Source organism: Ammospiza nelsoni, chromosome 9, assembly GCF_027579445.1.
Source record: "Ammospiza nelsoni isolate bAmmNel1 chromosome 9, bAmmNel1.pri, whole genome shotgun sequence".
Classification (NCBI taxonomy): Eukaryota; Metazoa; Chordata; class Aves; order Passeriformes; family Passerellidae; genus Ammospiza; species Ammospiza nelsoni.
The window spans coordinates 30996628-31010802 of NC_080641.1; the positions used below are offsets into that span (position 1 = coordinate 30996628).

The following is a 14175-nucleotide window of genomic DNA, read 5'->3' on the forward strand; positions in this document are numbered from 1 at the left end:
GGAGCAGTGGGCCCTCTACTCAGGAAGGTACATGGGCACAGTCCCACTCCTCTCACCCAGCAGAGTGTCAAAATAAACGGGGCCTGTAAAAGACTTAAAACATTTCATGTTGAAGAGGGATTGAAATTTAAGAGGCATTTCATCAGAAAGCCCCATCAGTGAGCTGCTCCTTTCTTTCTGCACTTGGCAACAGAGGGGAGCTCACCTTGCCCTCTCCTGAGCTGTCCCATCTCAGCCATCCTCTCAGGTTGCTGTCACTGCAGGGAATGCACCCCATGGGACAGAGATCAGTTCTGCTGGAGTCCCCTGTACCAGACACCAGTTCTGCACCCTTGTTTGTAGCACAGCCCTTGCCACTGTCTCCTGATTTGGAGGGGACACAGGTACAGGACTGCCTGTGGGAGGGCTCAGGATGGAAAGGCACCAAACCAGCCAGGCAGCAGTGCCCATCTCCAGCAGCTGTGCTTCTGCTGGCCTTCCTGAAACAGAGCCAGGAACCAACTCTGTCTCCTGACTCCACAGTCCCCATGGTCCTTCAGAGCCCGGCAGTACTGCCTGGGTACCTGCTGCCCAAGAGCTCTGTCAGCAACTTCAGCACCTTGGGGATGAAGGAAAAGACAGCCTACCTTAATCCACCCCTCCCTGGGTGGAGCTGACAGCCTTGTACCCAACAGGTACTGCTTTCTTCCTAACAAAACATTTTTGGCTTCTCCTATTCAGCTCTTGCCTCTCTTAAAACAGTCCTTGGCAATTTTAAAGGCACAGCAGCTCCAAGGTAACCTGTGGCTCATGACTCTGCTCTCCTGCAGTGCAAACAGTGGTGTCTGGGATTCACCACATCTTTCTCTTGTTAAAGAAGCCACTGGATTTACACCTGCTCCTCTGCCTGGAGGGAAATCTGATCCCCAGCTCCTTGAAGGGCTCTCCCACACTGCTGCTCATCACCCTGGCCTTGGTGTTGTCATGGGTATGAAAAGATGGTGCTGGCAGAAGTGATACATTTTCTTAGACACCTTGCAAAAATCCCTGGGTTTGCAGCTGGTTGCTGCCTTCCTCCCCAGAGGTGGCCCAATGTCAGAGCTGCTAAATATAAACAGCTATGTAAATATTTAATTTCAAACTTGTCATATGAATATTCTAGCAAAACATTTTGCTCTTGTTTTCTTCTCTCTCCCTCCTCAGGTAAGTGACCAGCTTGAACAGTTTAGTGGCTAAAAATGGATGAAACATTCAAAATACCACACATACCAACACCAGCTTGTTACATGCATAAAGCCAGCTGAAAAGAAATCCATTATTTATTAGCTCTCTGCCTTTATCAAGCTAAGCTCAAAAAGCATTTCAAACTGGATTCTTCAGAGGTACTTCTCTTGACTGCCTTGTTCAGTATACTCCAACTTCAGAGGCAGAAAATGAATTATTTTTTCTGCTGATCATATATTCCCTTTAGCATAGCAGCTTCTAACCTCCAGGCTCTGACCCCACCATGCAGCCTGAGGGCTTTGAACATTTTTTCCACTTTTCACTCCTTGTCTTTCTAGTGAAACAGAACCCTTCTGAGGCACGGTACCATCCAACAGCTCTTACACCTCCTCTCTGGATTCTCAAGGAAAAAGCACAAAAGGAGTGTGGAATACACCTGACCCTGCTGGGCTGGGCACCCAGCCATGTAGGATGCAAGGGCTCCTTGTGTGGCACTGCTGCTGCTCAGACATCGAAGCCTTGCCTTCAAACAGAGCCCAGGCAGCCTCCTGGCCCCTGCCCCAGCCCAGAGAGCCCTGCCCCGCAGACACTCACGGCAGTCCTGCTCGTCAGACTTGTCCTTGCAGTCCTCGTCGCCGTCACACTTCCAGTTGAGGTGGATGCACTCTCCGTTGCCGCACTGGAACTCGTGTGCCGCGCACGTGTTCAGGGCCTTGGCGTCGTAGCCGCACTTCTCCATGGACTCGTCGGACTGGTCCTCGCAGTCGGGCTGGTTGTCACACACCCACAGCTCCGGGATGCACACGCTGTTGTTGCACTGGAACTCGTTGGGGTTGCAGGTCAGGGGGGAGCACTTCCTTTCGTCGCTGCCGTCCCCGCAGTCGTTGTCGCCGTCGCACACGAAGATGATGGAGATGCACGACTTGTTACTGCACTGGAACTCGTTGGGAGAACAGGCTTGGGAATAAAAACAAACAGGTGAGCTGGGACGTCTCCAACCCTGCCCTCAGCACTGGCCCAGCTTTAGCACGTTCAGGGTGTCTCAAAGGCATTGCCAGGGCTGTCCTACCCCAAACATTTCTCCCAGTGGTTACCACATGGCAAGGAGCTGGTGGGGCCGCAGCGCTCCTCAGCTGTGTCAGGACGTGTTTTCTAGGGACCCCAGCAGCTCTGCAGAAGGAGGGGCAGCAGGGCTGTGGGAACTGCAGGTGGGAGAGACAGAGCAGCGCTGTCCTGGCACTGAGGAACAGCCAGGGGAGCCAGAGCCAGGTGAGCCCCAGGCAGGAGCAGCAGCACAGAATGGGAATGGGATTGGGAATGGGAATGGGACTGGGAATGGGAAGGTTGCAGGGAGAGGCTGGGGCTGTGCTGGCAGCACCAGGGCTCTGCCTGGCTCCGTGCTGACATTACCAGCTTCCTGACTTTCATAAGCACAGAATCAGGTTTCAGGATTTCACAGTATGCCTGGTTTTGGACATATTAAGTGGGATGTGTAGGGTAAATATTTAGTGAGTCGAGCATCAATTTAGCTGCAATCTGCCAGTAAGGCCCTTTACAACACGCTGAATGCCTTCCCTGGAAATCACAACTCAACATTAACATACAAATGAGGCTCTTGTCAGATAGAAGCTGAGTGGAGCACTCTCCTCTGCAAGCCTAATGGACAGCTGAACCAGAGATGCCTGCTCAAATTAAACTTTCAGGTACTCCAACAAAGTGCAGTTCCAAGTCACTTTATTCTGTCAAGGCTTAGGGGAACCAAAACCATGGAAGAAATTCTCCAGAAGTACTTTGAGGTAGTTACTTGCAAAAGAATTCTTCTGCAGTTTCAGCCCTCTATGGGGAAGTATGGCTTTGATAAATTACAATAAATATAAATGCATATAAATTGCAATAATTTTTTTAAAATACTGTACTTGGGAATTTTTCTTGTCTTCAGAAGCAGAAGTACTTACTGCCATATCTGCAGAGCCCCTACACAACACCACACAGTTTAGATAGTACCAATCTCTGCAATGGCAATTGTACCTGGAAAGCAGCAGAATCCCTCTAAAAGACCTGTCATATCCCAGATTTCAGCCAGTGACAGGAACCCACTGGGATTCTACTGCAATATTATGTCTGATTTATACCTGGGAATAAAGCTGTATTTATCCAGCATTTAAGAAATGTCCACTTGCACAGATGCCCAATTGCATTCTGTCTGGCAAACTCGCTGGGCTCTGCCTGATAACCTAAGCAGTGTCTCATTTTACATCAGAATGTGAATATACACACACATATTATATATATACACACCTCTCCCCTCCTGCCCTGTGCTCTGTGCCATTTAGCCCCAGGTTTTCCAGATGTTAGAGCACAGCAATCCACCTAATTAGAAGAGAAAGAGGATTGCCTTCCTTGCTGCAATGCTGCCATGCACTTGCCAGGACCCAGGCTCTCTCCAGCAGGGAGAAATGTTAAAGAGAATCTCAGCTGCCCCACTTGACACCAATCATGGAATGCCACAGAGAGAGCACCAAAGGAGCTGCTCAGCTCCTTCTGCACTTGGGAGAGGATTTTAGATACTGAGATGCCCTCAACAGGCACCTGTCCCTTGGAACAGCCACAGTTTCTCCTCTCCAAACAGAAGGAACTAATACTAGGAGGTGAATCCTTCTCATAAGGACCTGAAATACAAGCACAGTCTGGTGGAGAAGCATCTAAAAACCTTCCTCTTTTTCATGGCAAACTTGAGCCCATTAAAATGCTCTAAATATCACCCAAATTCTGCTCTTTATCTCCATTCAGCAGATTTCTCTATCCTTACCCGATGACTAGAAGTCATCTATTAGCCCTGCTGATAAGTACACAACTAAATAACTTCACACAGTCTTCAGAGGAGCCCTTACACAGAACTGCACATGGAACACTCCTCCATAAAGTGGAAATTCAAGGTAACAGCATCTTGCCAATCCATTTTAAAATGGTAGTGGGAAAACAGGAATATTTCTATGGCTATGTACAGCTTCTGTAACAGATAAAGGCTGAGAAGAAGAAATTGCTTTTCTGGCATCATTTTGATGAATCTCAGAAACAGATCAGAGAGCAAAATCTTGCATAGTTCTTTGATCCTTAATGTTTGGGCAAGACTGTAATGATTTTCACATTCCAAATGTGCATAAATGTCTTTTCCACCAACTGTAATGAGCCCCTCTTTTTCCCCTCGTTGTTTTCCTGGTCCCACCTCCACCCCTCCTCCTGTTTGTACGTTTCCCTTCAGAAATCTGCTGCATTGGCAAATCAGCAACTGATAAACACAGGAGTGGGATACAGACAATGGAAGTTTGCACAAAAGCTCCTCCTTTGCACCCAGAAATCCCAGCACAGATATAAAATTACTGATAATCACAGCCAGGAAGCAGCTTTTGTAACCTCTCATGAGGACTTCCTCAGTGAAGCCTAAGAATTGCTAGCTAGAAAATTGCATGGTCATGATTATTTTATTTCTTTTTAAAAATTAAGTTCAGTGTATGCCAGCACCAGAGACTACCAGCTCTCTCCCCACGAGCAAGCAGAGCAGGTTGGCTGTTGGGTTGGTAACTCCCCTTTGGGATCAAGCAGTTCCTTGTGGGTCACAGCTGCCCCAGCAGAGAGCTCCATCCAGCCCTGCTGCTGCCATGGCAGGGCAGGGAGTGTCCCCAGACCCCTGACCCCTCCCTCACCCTCCCTGGGTGCCAGCTGAGATCCTCAGGGCCTGGCAGGGTCAGGCTGGGGCTGCAGCTGAGCTGTGCCAGGTCCTGTGGCTCTGCTGGCACCCAGAGCCCCACAAACACCCCCACAATTCTCTTAGCCAGCACCTGCAGAGATGGGCACGGGGCAGCACAGCCCCAGGGACAGCTCACTTCACATCCCCTTCCATCAGTCTGTCAGTCCCATCACTACAGCATTTCATTGCCTCCAGAGCATTTCAGTAGAAAATGTGCCAGCAGTAATTAAATGATCACTGGGGTATTTTTTGACTTGAGCAATTTGTTTGCATTCTCCAAATTTGCTGCCTATCCTGTTGTAGGCTGATTCACTTAAGACCAAGGAATCAAATAATAATTTGCTTTCTTTAGCACAGAAGAAATTAATAAATGTTGTATCCAAGGTGCAAAACCTACTTCAAACATGAGTGATCCCAGTAGAAATCTTGGAAATGTTTGTAAAGATGTGTTTAACCATCAGTCTTCAAAGCATAACTATAACAGCAGTTTACTGTAGAGCACTGTAATGTTAAAAGGTTCTTCACAGTTTCAGGAAGTAAAATATCACACACAAATGATTATGTAGAGGTGATTTTGCCTATAGACAAAATATACCAGAGGTATTGTGCAATAATTTTTGCCCTGTGCTGTGTGCCAGTCTGTAGAGCACAACTGTCACAGACTTTGCCTCACAGCCTGCAGCTGCACTCTTGTCACTTCTCTTGAGGAGAGCAGAGCAGAAGCAGCCTTGGGATAGAGGAAGTTAAAAATAATAAAATAACAGAAGATCAGAGAGATTGCAGTTGTGGAGTTAGTGTTTCAGTGCTGGCTGGTTCTCTATTGCCCAGAGCCAGGATTCAGCCAGAGGCTTTAGTGAGAGTCTGGTGCAGCAGGGACACTCTTAGCTCAGGCATGGCACCAAAAAATTCAGATAATTCTGCCACATGCTTTTTAAGTGCTTTTAGAAAAAAGCAGAATGCTCTCAAGATGTAGAATTCTCTAAAAATACAGAGTGCTCAATAAAAATTTGTCATTTCAAATATATATATATTTGTACATATCATTTCTATAATGGACAACTCTACCAAGCATGGATCCTCAAATCTAGATAAAATTGAAAAAATGAAATAAATGGTATGTCCACCATTACCAGGAGCTGGGGATTATGTACAATGGACTGTAACTGCTGTCATTGCTAATCTCTAATTAAAGATTTTATAGCTTTTCAGTAAGACTCAGGTATTTAATTCATCTCTCCTTCAAAAGAGCCATTTCCCCTTGAAATTACATGAATGGCTTAAATAATGATAATTATTTGGTAAAATCTGTGGCAAAGTGGATAGCAGCAATTATCCACTGATGCTGAAGACAAGATAAGATGAATTATTACACTGTATTTTTCTGACACTGTCCCCAAAGCAACTTTAAAAATGTGTCTGAAAATGTATGTTTGTTTAAATCTGATAATGGATCTCCTAAAGCAGGCAAAGGATGATTTGTGCACACCAACATTTGCATCAGGGGGAGAGATCTGCTGCTGATTCATGGCTGCTTCAACACTGGCAGGGGAGGCTGCGGGGCTTGAGAAACTCTCCCAACTCTGAGATTTAGGACTTGAGTTCTGCAGGGCTGAGGGTGGAATTCCTGAGCTCCGTCTGCCCAGGTTTTGTGTCCCAAGTGCAAGCCCAGCTCCCCCAGCCCACAGGAACCAATCTCTGAGCTGGGCCATGGATAAGGAGGTCACAGAGTGCAGACAGGGTAGATTATGTTGGAACTCCCAGTTACCAGCACTGTCAGCATGTTAGTTTTGCTTAACTAGTATTTATTTTCAGGTTTAATTCTGTCTAAATTATTTATTTTGCCTGCAGTCAATTGCTTACCAAATACCTGAATATTTCATGGAGATCTTCTGTCAAATGCCAGTCTTTAAAGCACGGATTCGTGCCTGGAAGGACAAGTTTCCCATGGAAAGCTGCCCTCCAGGAAGGACAGCAAAAGAGATGGAGGTAAATGAAGATGACCTTGAAGCTCATTGCTCTGAAAAAATGACAGGCCTCCCATGGAGGGAATAATGCAGCGGAATTGCAGCCTCACTCTCACCAGTGGTTGTTGCCATGGTGATTGATACCGAAAAGCCCATCTAGATGGAGGCTGCAGCAGGAATTGTAATTCCTGATATTGTTCAAGGCACTAATGGAGCTAAGGAGCCATCTCACGCGCTCCTGCAAATTAATATTTGCATGTGCTGGCTGCCTTTGTCACACGCTGCCCTCAAACACAAATCAGTCATTTTCCCATTCTCTGCAGCACTATTTGCATAGTATTAGTTAATTATAACCCAGCAACCAGATGCCAAAGCCCCTGCTGACAAATAATAGTTGGTTCAAAAATGTATTTGGTGATTTAGAATGTATTTCCTGAGATACATATATTCATTCCAAGTGGTTTAATTATCTGGAAATAGAATTAATTATGACCCCCAATTTACAGAGAGAAGCAGTTTATATACAAAGTTATACACACTCTGTCATTAATTTTATGTATGTGCAATAAGATTACAACTCCTACCTGCGGTCTCCTCAATTTTCCTTCAAACCAGGAAAGGGTTAGGAAATTTATCAGATGTTCTGGCTAAATGACTGAAAATTACCTCAAAATAAGAACAAGTGAATCCAGTGTAGAGGGTTGAAGGGTAAAATAAAGCAGCATGAAAGACAAAAATGGATGGTCAGAATACCAAAGGTTAATACTGTCCTGCTTTTGTGACCATCCAAGAAACCCCACGGGGATTCATGAGGATAAAGACATTATTATTACTCTTTTATATTCTGACTGGAATGTAATCAGCTGAATCAGACTGGAGATGTTCAGTACTAGCCAAAATTTAACAGGAAAACAAATGTGCTGTGAAGTGTCTGGTGAATTTCTTTCCTGACTTTGAAAATTGGAGTCTGTACAGGACAAGCTCACGCCTATTCCCTTAGACATGACTTGCTTATTAAAATGGCAATTTTACAAATTATACCAATTTGGCAAATCCCTCAGAAACATCTGATAACAGCCATTAAACTAACATCTGCTCTAATATTATCACACAAAATTCTGTATTTCTGAGGAATATATGGAGGTTCAGCAAGCAGAACAGGGCATTCCTGAGCAGGGCTTTGTCCTGGGACAGCGCACACCAATCCCACATTACTGCACACACAGAGCTCTTGGATTCAGCAGGACTCCCTGTGGTTATGAATTTTCTGCACAGGATTTCTGTGCACGGCCTTTCTGCACAGCCATGAAATTTAATTTTGCTATTGTGCAGTTTAAATCACAGACACTTTGCCAGGAAGAGCCAATCCATGGATGTCACCTTCCACCCACTGGGCAGATTCCCACTCCCTGCCATTCTGCTGACACAGAGACACGACCTGCCTGTTTTCCACACTGTTTTCTTTATGTTCAGCTCAGGAGAGACTTCATCAGAATCCTAAAAGCACACTCCAATCACATTGGCAAATGACAGCACAATTGGATTTATTCTTAGGAAATGGGGGAAAGGCAGGAACCCCAGCCCATGGCTCCACAGCCATGTCACTGTAAACTTTCTCTTTACCCTTACCCATTCCAAGCACAGGGATAGTTCCAGTTTAACCAGTGGGAAAGCTGAGCCATTTCCCCAGAATCAGTCAAGTCATTTATAAGTTGCTGCCATAACTAAGCAGGGAGTGCTGGAGGTTGCTGAGCCACAGGTTTGAACTCACCTGAGCAGTGAGGGACAAAGCAGAGCTCACATTGCAAGCAGTGAGGCCAGTGCCCCATAACATTTCCATTTCCACTAATTTATTTTGTTTGATGGGAACTGTCTGTAAGAGCAGATATTGCTTATTGCAGTCTGCTTCACTGTTAAACATCCACTGCATTTGGAACATGCACTATTAACTCTTCTGGAGCACAGACAAAGCAGGCAAGGCTCAGAGCTTTGCTTCTCAGCTCCCCAGTTTACCCAGCCATGTCACACAGTGATCCAAAGTCAGCTTGAATGTAGGTTCAATAACAATTAAAAGATGCTTTTGAAATAAAATGGTTTGCAAGACTGATCTGAAGGGAGAAGTACCTGAACACAGAAGCACTGAGGATGCAACAAGGGAATTGGCAGAATTTGGTGAAGCCCATTCAGGGTTATGAATATAAGCACATCCTATAATGACCAAGGCCATAAACACAAGACCCCTGTGGTGATTTTGGGAGGGGGAGAGACTGACAGACTGCTCAGGAAACAACCAGCCCCTGACTGTTTGCAGTTATGTGATAATTAGGGGGCACAGCTATTATGTGATGCAGGCAATGTACCTATGTACCCACAATTCCAGCAAAGAATGACAATCATTTCTCAAAAAACAGGATTAGATTTTCTACTCAAATGGGAAATTTAATCGCTGAGTGACACTCACTGCAATTAAACCTGTAAGGGTCGTGTGCTGACTGAGCTCACATTAACAGCAATGAGATTTCCATGGCAGTAGGATTTGCCTTGCAGTTTCTATGATTTGGGAGTAGAAATCAGCACTTTCCTGGATTTGGGCTGAGATGAGGACTCAGGTGCTTAACATGAGCAATTATTTTAAAGTTATTGGAACAAAAAAGGGTAATGAACCATGAATGTTTATTGTGAACTAAACCTTTCTCATTACATTTTATCTAATGAACAAATTTCTTTGCAATGTAAAAGCAAAGTTAATCCAACCCTTATATCATCCTCTACGAAAAGAGTATTCCAGCTACTAAGATTAGACTTCCAGATTAGTTTTATCTGTTAATATGACTCATAAACCAACTTTTTTTTTTTTTTCCCTCTTGCATCAAACATGACATGGTCCTCTCCTGTGTAGGACTGTGCTGAGTTCAGGCTACTGATTTTGATTTAGCCTTCAGATCATATGCTCAGGAAGCAGAACTGTTAATTAGTGTAACACATATGTACTGGTGGCCACTGCAGGATGCAACTCCTACCCACATATCTGCCATCATAGCATCATCATTGGCAAGATTTCCCTGAATAAAACCAAACAGATTCTTGTTTTTTGGATGAATAGGCTCAGAATTATAGCTGCATTCTTATGAAGAAAGCACTTCAGGGACATGAAATACAATTGTATCTGGCAATAAGAGATGTAATTCCTTGACTATTTCAACTTTAGAAGCTCTAACTGTTGAAAGACAGACTACCCAAAAGATAAACATAATTACAGATCAATTCTTGCTCCTCTGCCAGTATGATGTGAGATTGGAAAGAAGAATCAGAGCCAACATCTCCAGCTAAAATGCAGAAAGAGCAGCAGGACAAAGCTTGTGTGGGTGTGCACAGGTATCTGCAGTCCAGCACTATCAAGCTTTAGTTTTAATTGCCCACAAATCTTTGTACAAAAGCAGCTGTTTCACAGCCCTCTCCCAGCCCCCTGTGATCCTTTGGGGTGTGAAGGATGTGTCTGTGTGGGGCTGTGAGTGTGCTCATCCCTCTCTCTCCTTCAGAGCAAGCAGAAATTCCACTGCTGCATTGTCTTGTTTTCAGATTGTGTTTCCATCCACTCTGCTTTAGAGAATAAATTATTCATGGAACACTGATAGGGACAATTTCTCTGTGAGGAGGATCAGCACAGGGCCACCCCCAAAGCCCCTCTCAGTGCTGGAAGCTCCATCTGCAGATGTGCCACACGGGTTCCTTTATAAAGCTCAGCTCAAGAGCCAGCAGCAGGGAAGGCAAAGCACTGTGCCCTCATCCTCTGCAGGTAGAGCCCTGGCACAGCTTGGGCCATGGCTTTGGGGTTTAATTCTGGATTTACACCATGACTGTCTTACCTCTAACCTAAGTTCACACACTGTTTAATTATGTTCAATTACAACGAAAATCCAATGTATTAAAAATGCAGCTACCTTCACTTTTCCTGTCAGCATGCAATTAAAAGTAACTCCCAATCCCTTTTCCCCCTTGCCATTTTGTTCTGAAGGAACTCAGGACAAATATGATTATGGGCTGAGATTTTTCCTAAATAACAATGAGGATTTTTCTGCAAATTACTACTGCTTTTGAAGGAGCTCTAATACTTTAAGCAGTGATAAGGTGGCAGCTGTACATGTTTAATTTCTGAGAGCCATGGCATAATGCACAAGCATTAATCCCTCCAGCTGTCCAGTAATTAAACATCATGTAAAGCCCAGAGGATATCATTGCTGTGCCACCTTAGCTTATTTATGAAGGACTTGCATTTGTTAAATCTAGCAATTCTTTTTTTCCTTCTTGGAAAGAATTGTAAATTCTTCCACCACCAAGTACACTGAAGCTACAGCTACCCTCTATAAAATGTCAGGAATTTCAGACCAGTCATGTTTCTTTTCATCACATACTAAAATAATGAATAATGATAGTGCATAAATATTTCTTTTACAGGAATTACTGTCATGCTATGGGTTTTAAAATTGGTGGGTTTCTCAGGGAGAATGCATGGCAAAATCTGATCCTTTGGCTTTGATGTCCCTCTGAGCTGACTGAGGGACAGCACATAATGAATGTTAATTCATTAACAGGCAGTGAACAGAACTAACTTTGACAAAAGCACACATTAATCAAACTGCAATGAAAGATAAAATCAGTGCTACATTATCACCAAGTTAGAGGGTCTCAGTAGGATCAGTGGAGATCTGGAATGGACTGGATCAGTGTGCTCAAATCCCAGCAGGGAGCACTGGAAGTGTGGCTCACGCAAAATACAGGTACCTTCTACTGCACAAAAGAGTGCTGGGACAACATGATGCTCTTTATAGTTACAGGACAATGATAAAGCAATTTAACTGTCAATAGAAAGGTCACTTCATGTGAGCACAGGTGCAGGAGCAGAGTGGGGGAAGGTGACTTTAAATCAGCTTTGCAGTTTCCCTCCTTCAGCTGGTTCATCACCAGGTGGATCTGCTGGAGGGATGAGGAGCTTTAGCCTGCTTTAAATCCTGCCTTCAGCCAGGGTTCTCAGCTGACCTGAGGGCTGTTAACCAGGGCACTGGCAAGAGCTGACCTAAGTGTTCTGCACTTGGCCCTTCCAAGAAAAGGACTCCTCACTTGGGAGGGGCTGCTGCTTTTTTAGAGAGTAACACAAGAGCCTGGAGCTGTGCCAGGAGAAGTGGAAAGTTCACCACCTGAGGATCCTGTAAATGATCTATTTACATGGGAAAGCCTGTGAGCTGCCATGGCAAGGACACAGTCTTCCAGCTGACACACCTGTGCTTGCTGTGAATTAAAAAAACCTTTATCCAGTCTGTTCACTTTTAATCTGGCACATCATCATATCATAAGGCTGAAAATCTAGAACTAATTCTGAGATACATGGTCAGCAATGAAAAGCCTGAAGATCAGGGTCCAAAAGAAGATGCTCTGGGTGACAAGGTTGTCACTGCATGAGGCTCCTGCAGGAATTCCTGGCTCTCACCTCAGCCACCTGCACAAGGTTAGTGTATGTCCATTGCCTGTAAAAGCTCCCCATGATCACTGTCTCTGTGCTATAGTCAGCAGAATAAACCACGGATAAATAGCTTATTCTGCTATCAATATAATAATGAATTCATCATTTCCCTGCATCTGGCTGTTGGGAAAGGGGAAACTGGTGTTCTTCCAACTGCTCATCTGCAAGACACAATTTCCATATGGAGTGCAAGCAGTGGTTCAGGTGAGAAGCAGTGCCACAGCCAGAGGAGATGGGGTCAGAGCCTTGTTCTCTGTGAGAATCCCAGAGCCCTCTCAGAGGGCCCTGTGTGCTCTAAAGGGGTTCAGTGCTGTTTCAGCTGGTACAGGATGGCAGCTCCTCTCTTCCAAAGCCTCTCTCAAGTGCTCTCTGCATTCCTGAGCAGCTGACAAAACACTGCTTACTGTCTCCCTCAGCAGAGATTTAACAAGTTCTGCAGTAGTTAGCCAAGTCCAGATGGACCCTGAGTTGTGTTGCTTTAATTACAGCCTCTCCTATTTAATTTCTCTTTCAGTCTCCCTAAACTCAGTCCTAAGCTTCTCCAATCCATTGTGCCAAAGGTTGGGTGCACTGGGAGCAGAAAACCTTCACCAGGGAAATAAGGAGGCTGCCAGCACCTCCAAGCCAGCAAATTCAAGGCTACTAACCCTGACCTGTGGCTACAACACACCTGGTATTGTGAAGACTCAAATTACTTCTGCTCCAAAAACTGAAAAAATAAGGTTTTTCTTTTTATATAGTCTTATTTTAAAAAGGTGAATATTTGCATTTTCAAAAATTGGTTGTGCACTGGAAGTCAGTAGTGTTCTTACAGCCTGTTGGGAGTCAATTATTTAAGCAGACAGGCACTTAAGTACCTATGTGCAAGGATTAATACCTGCAATTAACCCCTGGTGCAACTACAGCCTGTGCAGACACAAATCTGGATCCCCGATCACTGGTGCTTTATCCATTGCAGGTGAAAGAATTTCAGTTTCCATTGCTTCCTTGACAAGTTCTTCCACAGGGTGAAAATCACACCATTGTCTCCTTGTTCAGCTTCTCTACTTTTGTCCCCGGGTCTCTGAACAGGGCTCTGTCCCCTCAGTGTCTGCACTGGATACATTTCCCATGGACTCAAAAAGCAGTGATACCATTCTGAGGGGAAAAATTAGAAGGTTCAGAGCAGTAGCTGGGAAGGAAAGTGCTGGAGGAGGAAGAACCATAACACACCTACACTGCTCCTACAGTTTTGGATGATTGTACACCATAATCTTTACTGTCCTCTCCTGCAGGAGATCCTCCCTTAGCCTGGGCTGTGAACATTCTGACACAGGGACAGGTTCTTCACAGTCTCAGCACAACCAAGCTCTGCTCCTGGATGCCAGCATAATCTTCTAACTGGTACAAACTACCAATGCAGAAATGCAGGCACAAATAAGGTTCATAAACTCCATACTAAATCCTCTTGAAGAATTATAAATCCAAGAGCCAGTTATTCCTATCAAAAAGCAAGAATATACAGTTAAAACATTTTTTGAAGTGTCACATGAGGTTGCAGTAGTAGCTTTATTAACATGGATTTAGAAAGAGCTTAGGGGGTTTTTCTTCTGGATGCCCTCACTCACAGCATCTTCAAGTCATCATCCACTTGTTTATTGGACATGCAGGCTCTCACCACAGAAATTATTCTGAGCACAAATAAATCCCCTTGCAAACATTCATCCAGCAAGATGTGTTATTTATAGACAGGCTGGCCAGCC

The 14175-nt window shown here is 44.6% G+C and overlaps 1 protein-coding gene across 3 annotated transcripts in view; it reads right to left on the bottom strand.

The window, feature by feature from the left end:
• The window catches only part of LRP8 (LDL receptor related protein 8), a 169892-nt gene that overhangs the window by 21599 nt on the left and 134118 nt on the right, over positions 1–14175 (bottom strand). For all 3 annotated transcript variants that reach the window (XM_059477982.1, XM_059477980.1, XM_059477979.1), the window contains exon 5: positions 1798–2160. In XM_059477982.1, coding sequence (XP_059333965.1) covers positions 1798–2160 — 363 coding nt within the window. The remainder of the gene's footprint in view (positions 1–1797; positions 2161–14175) is intronic.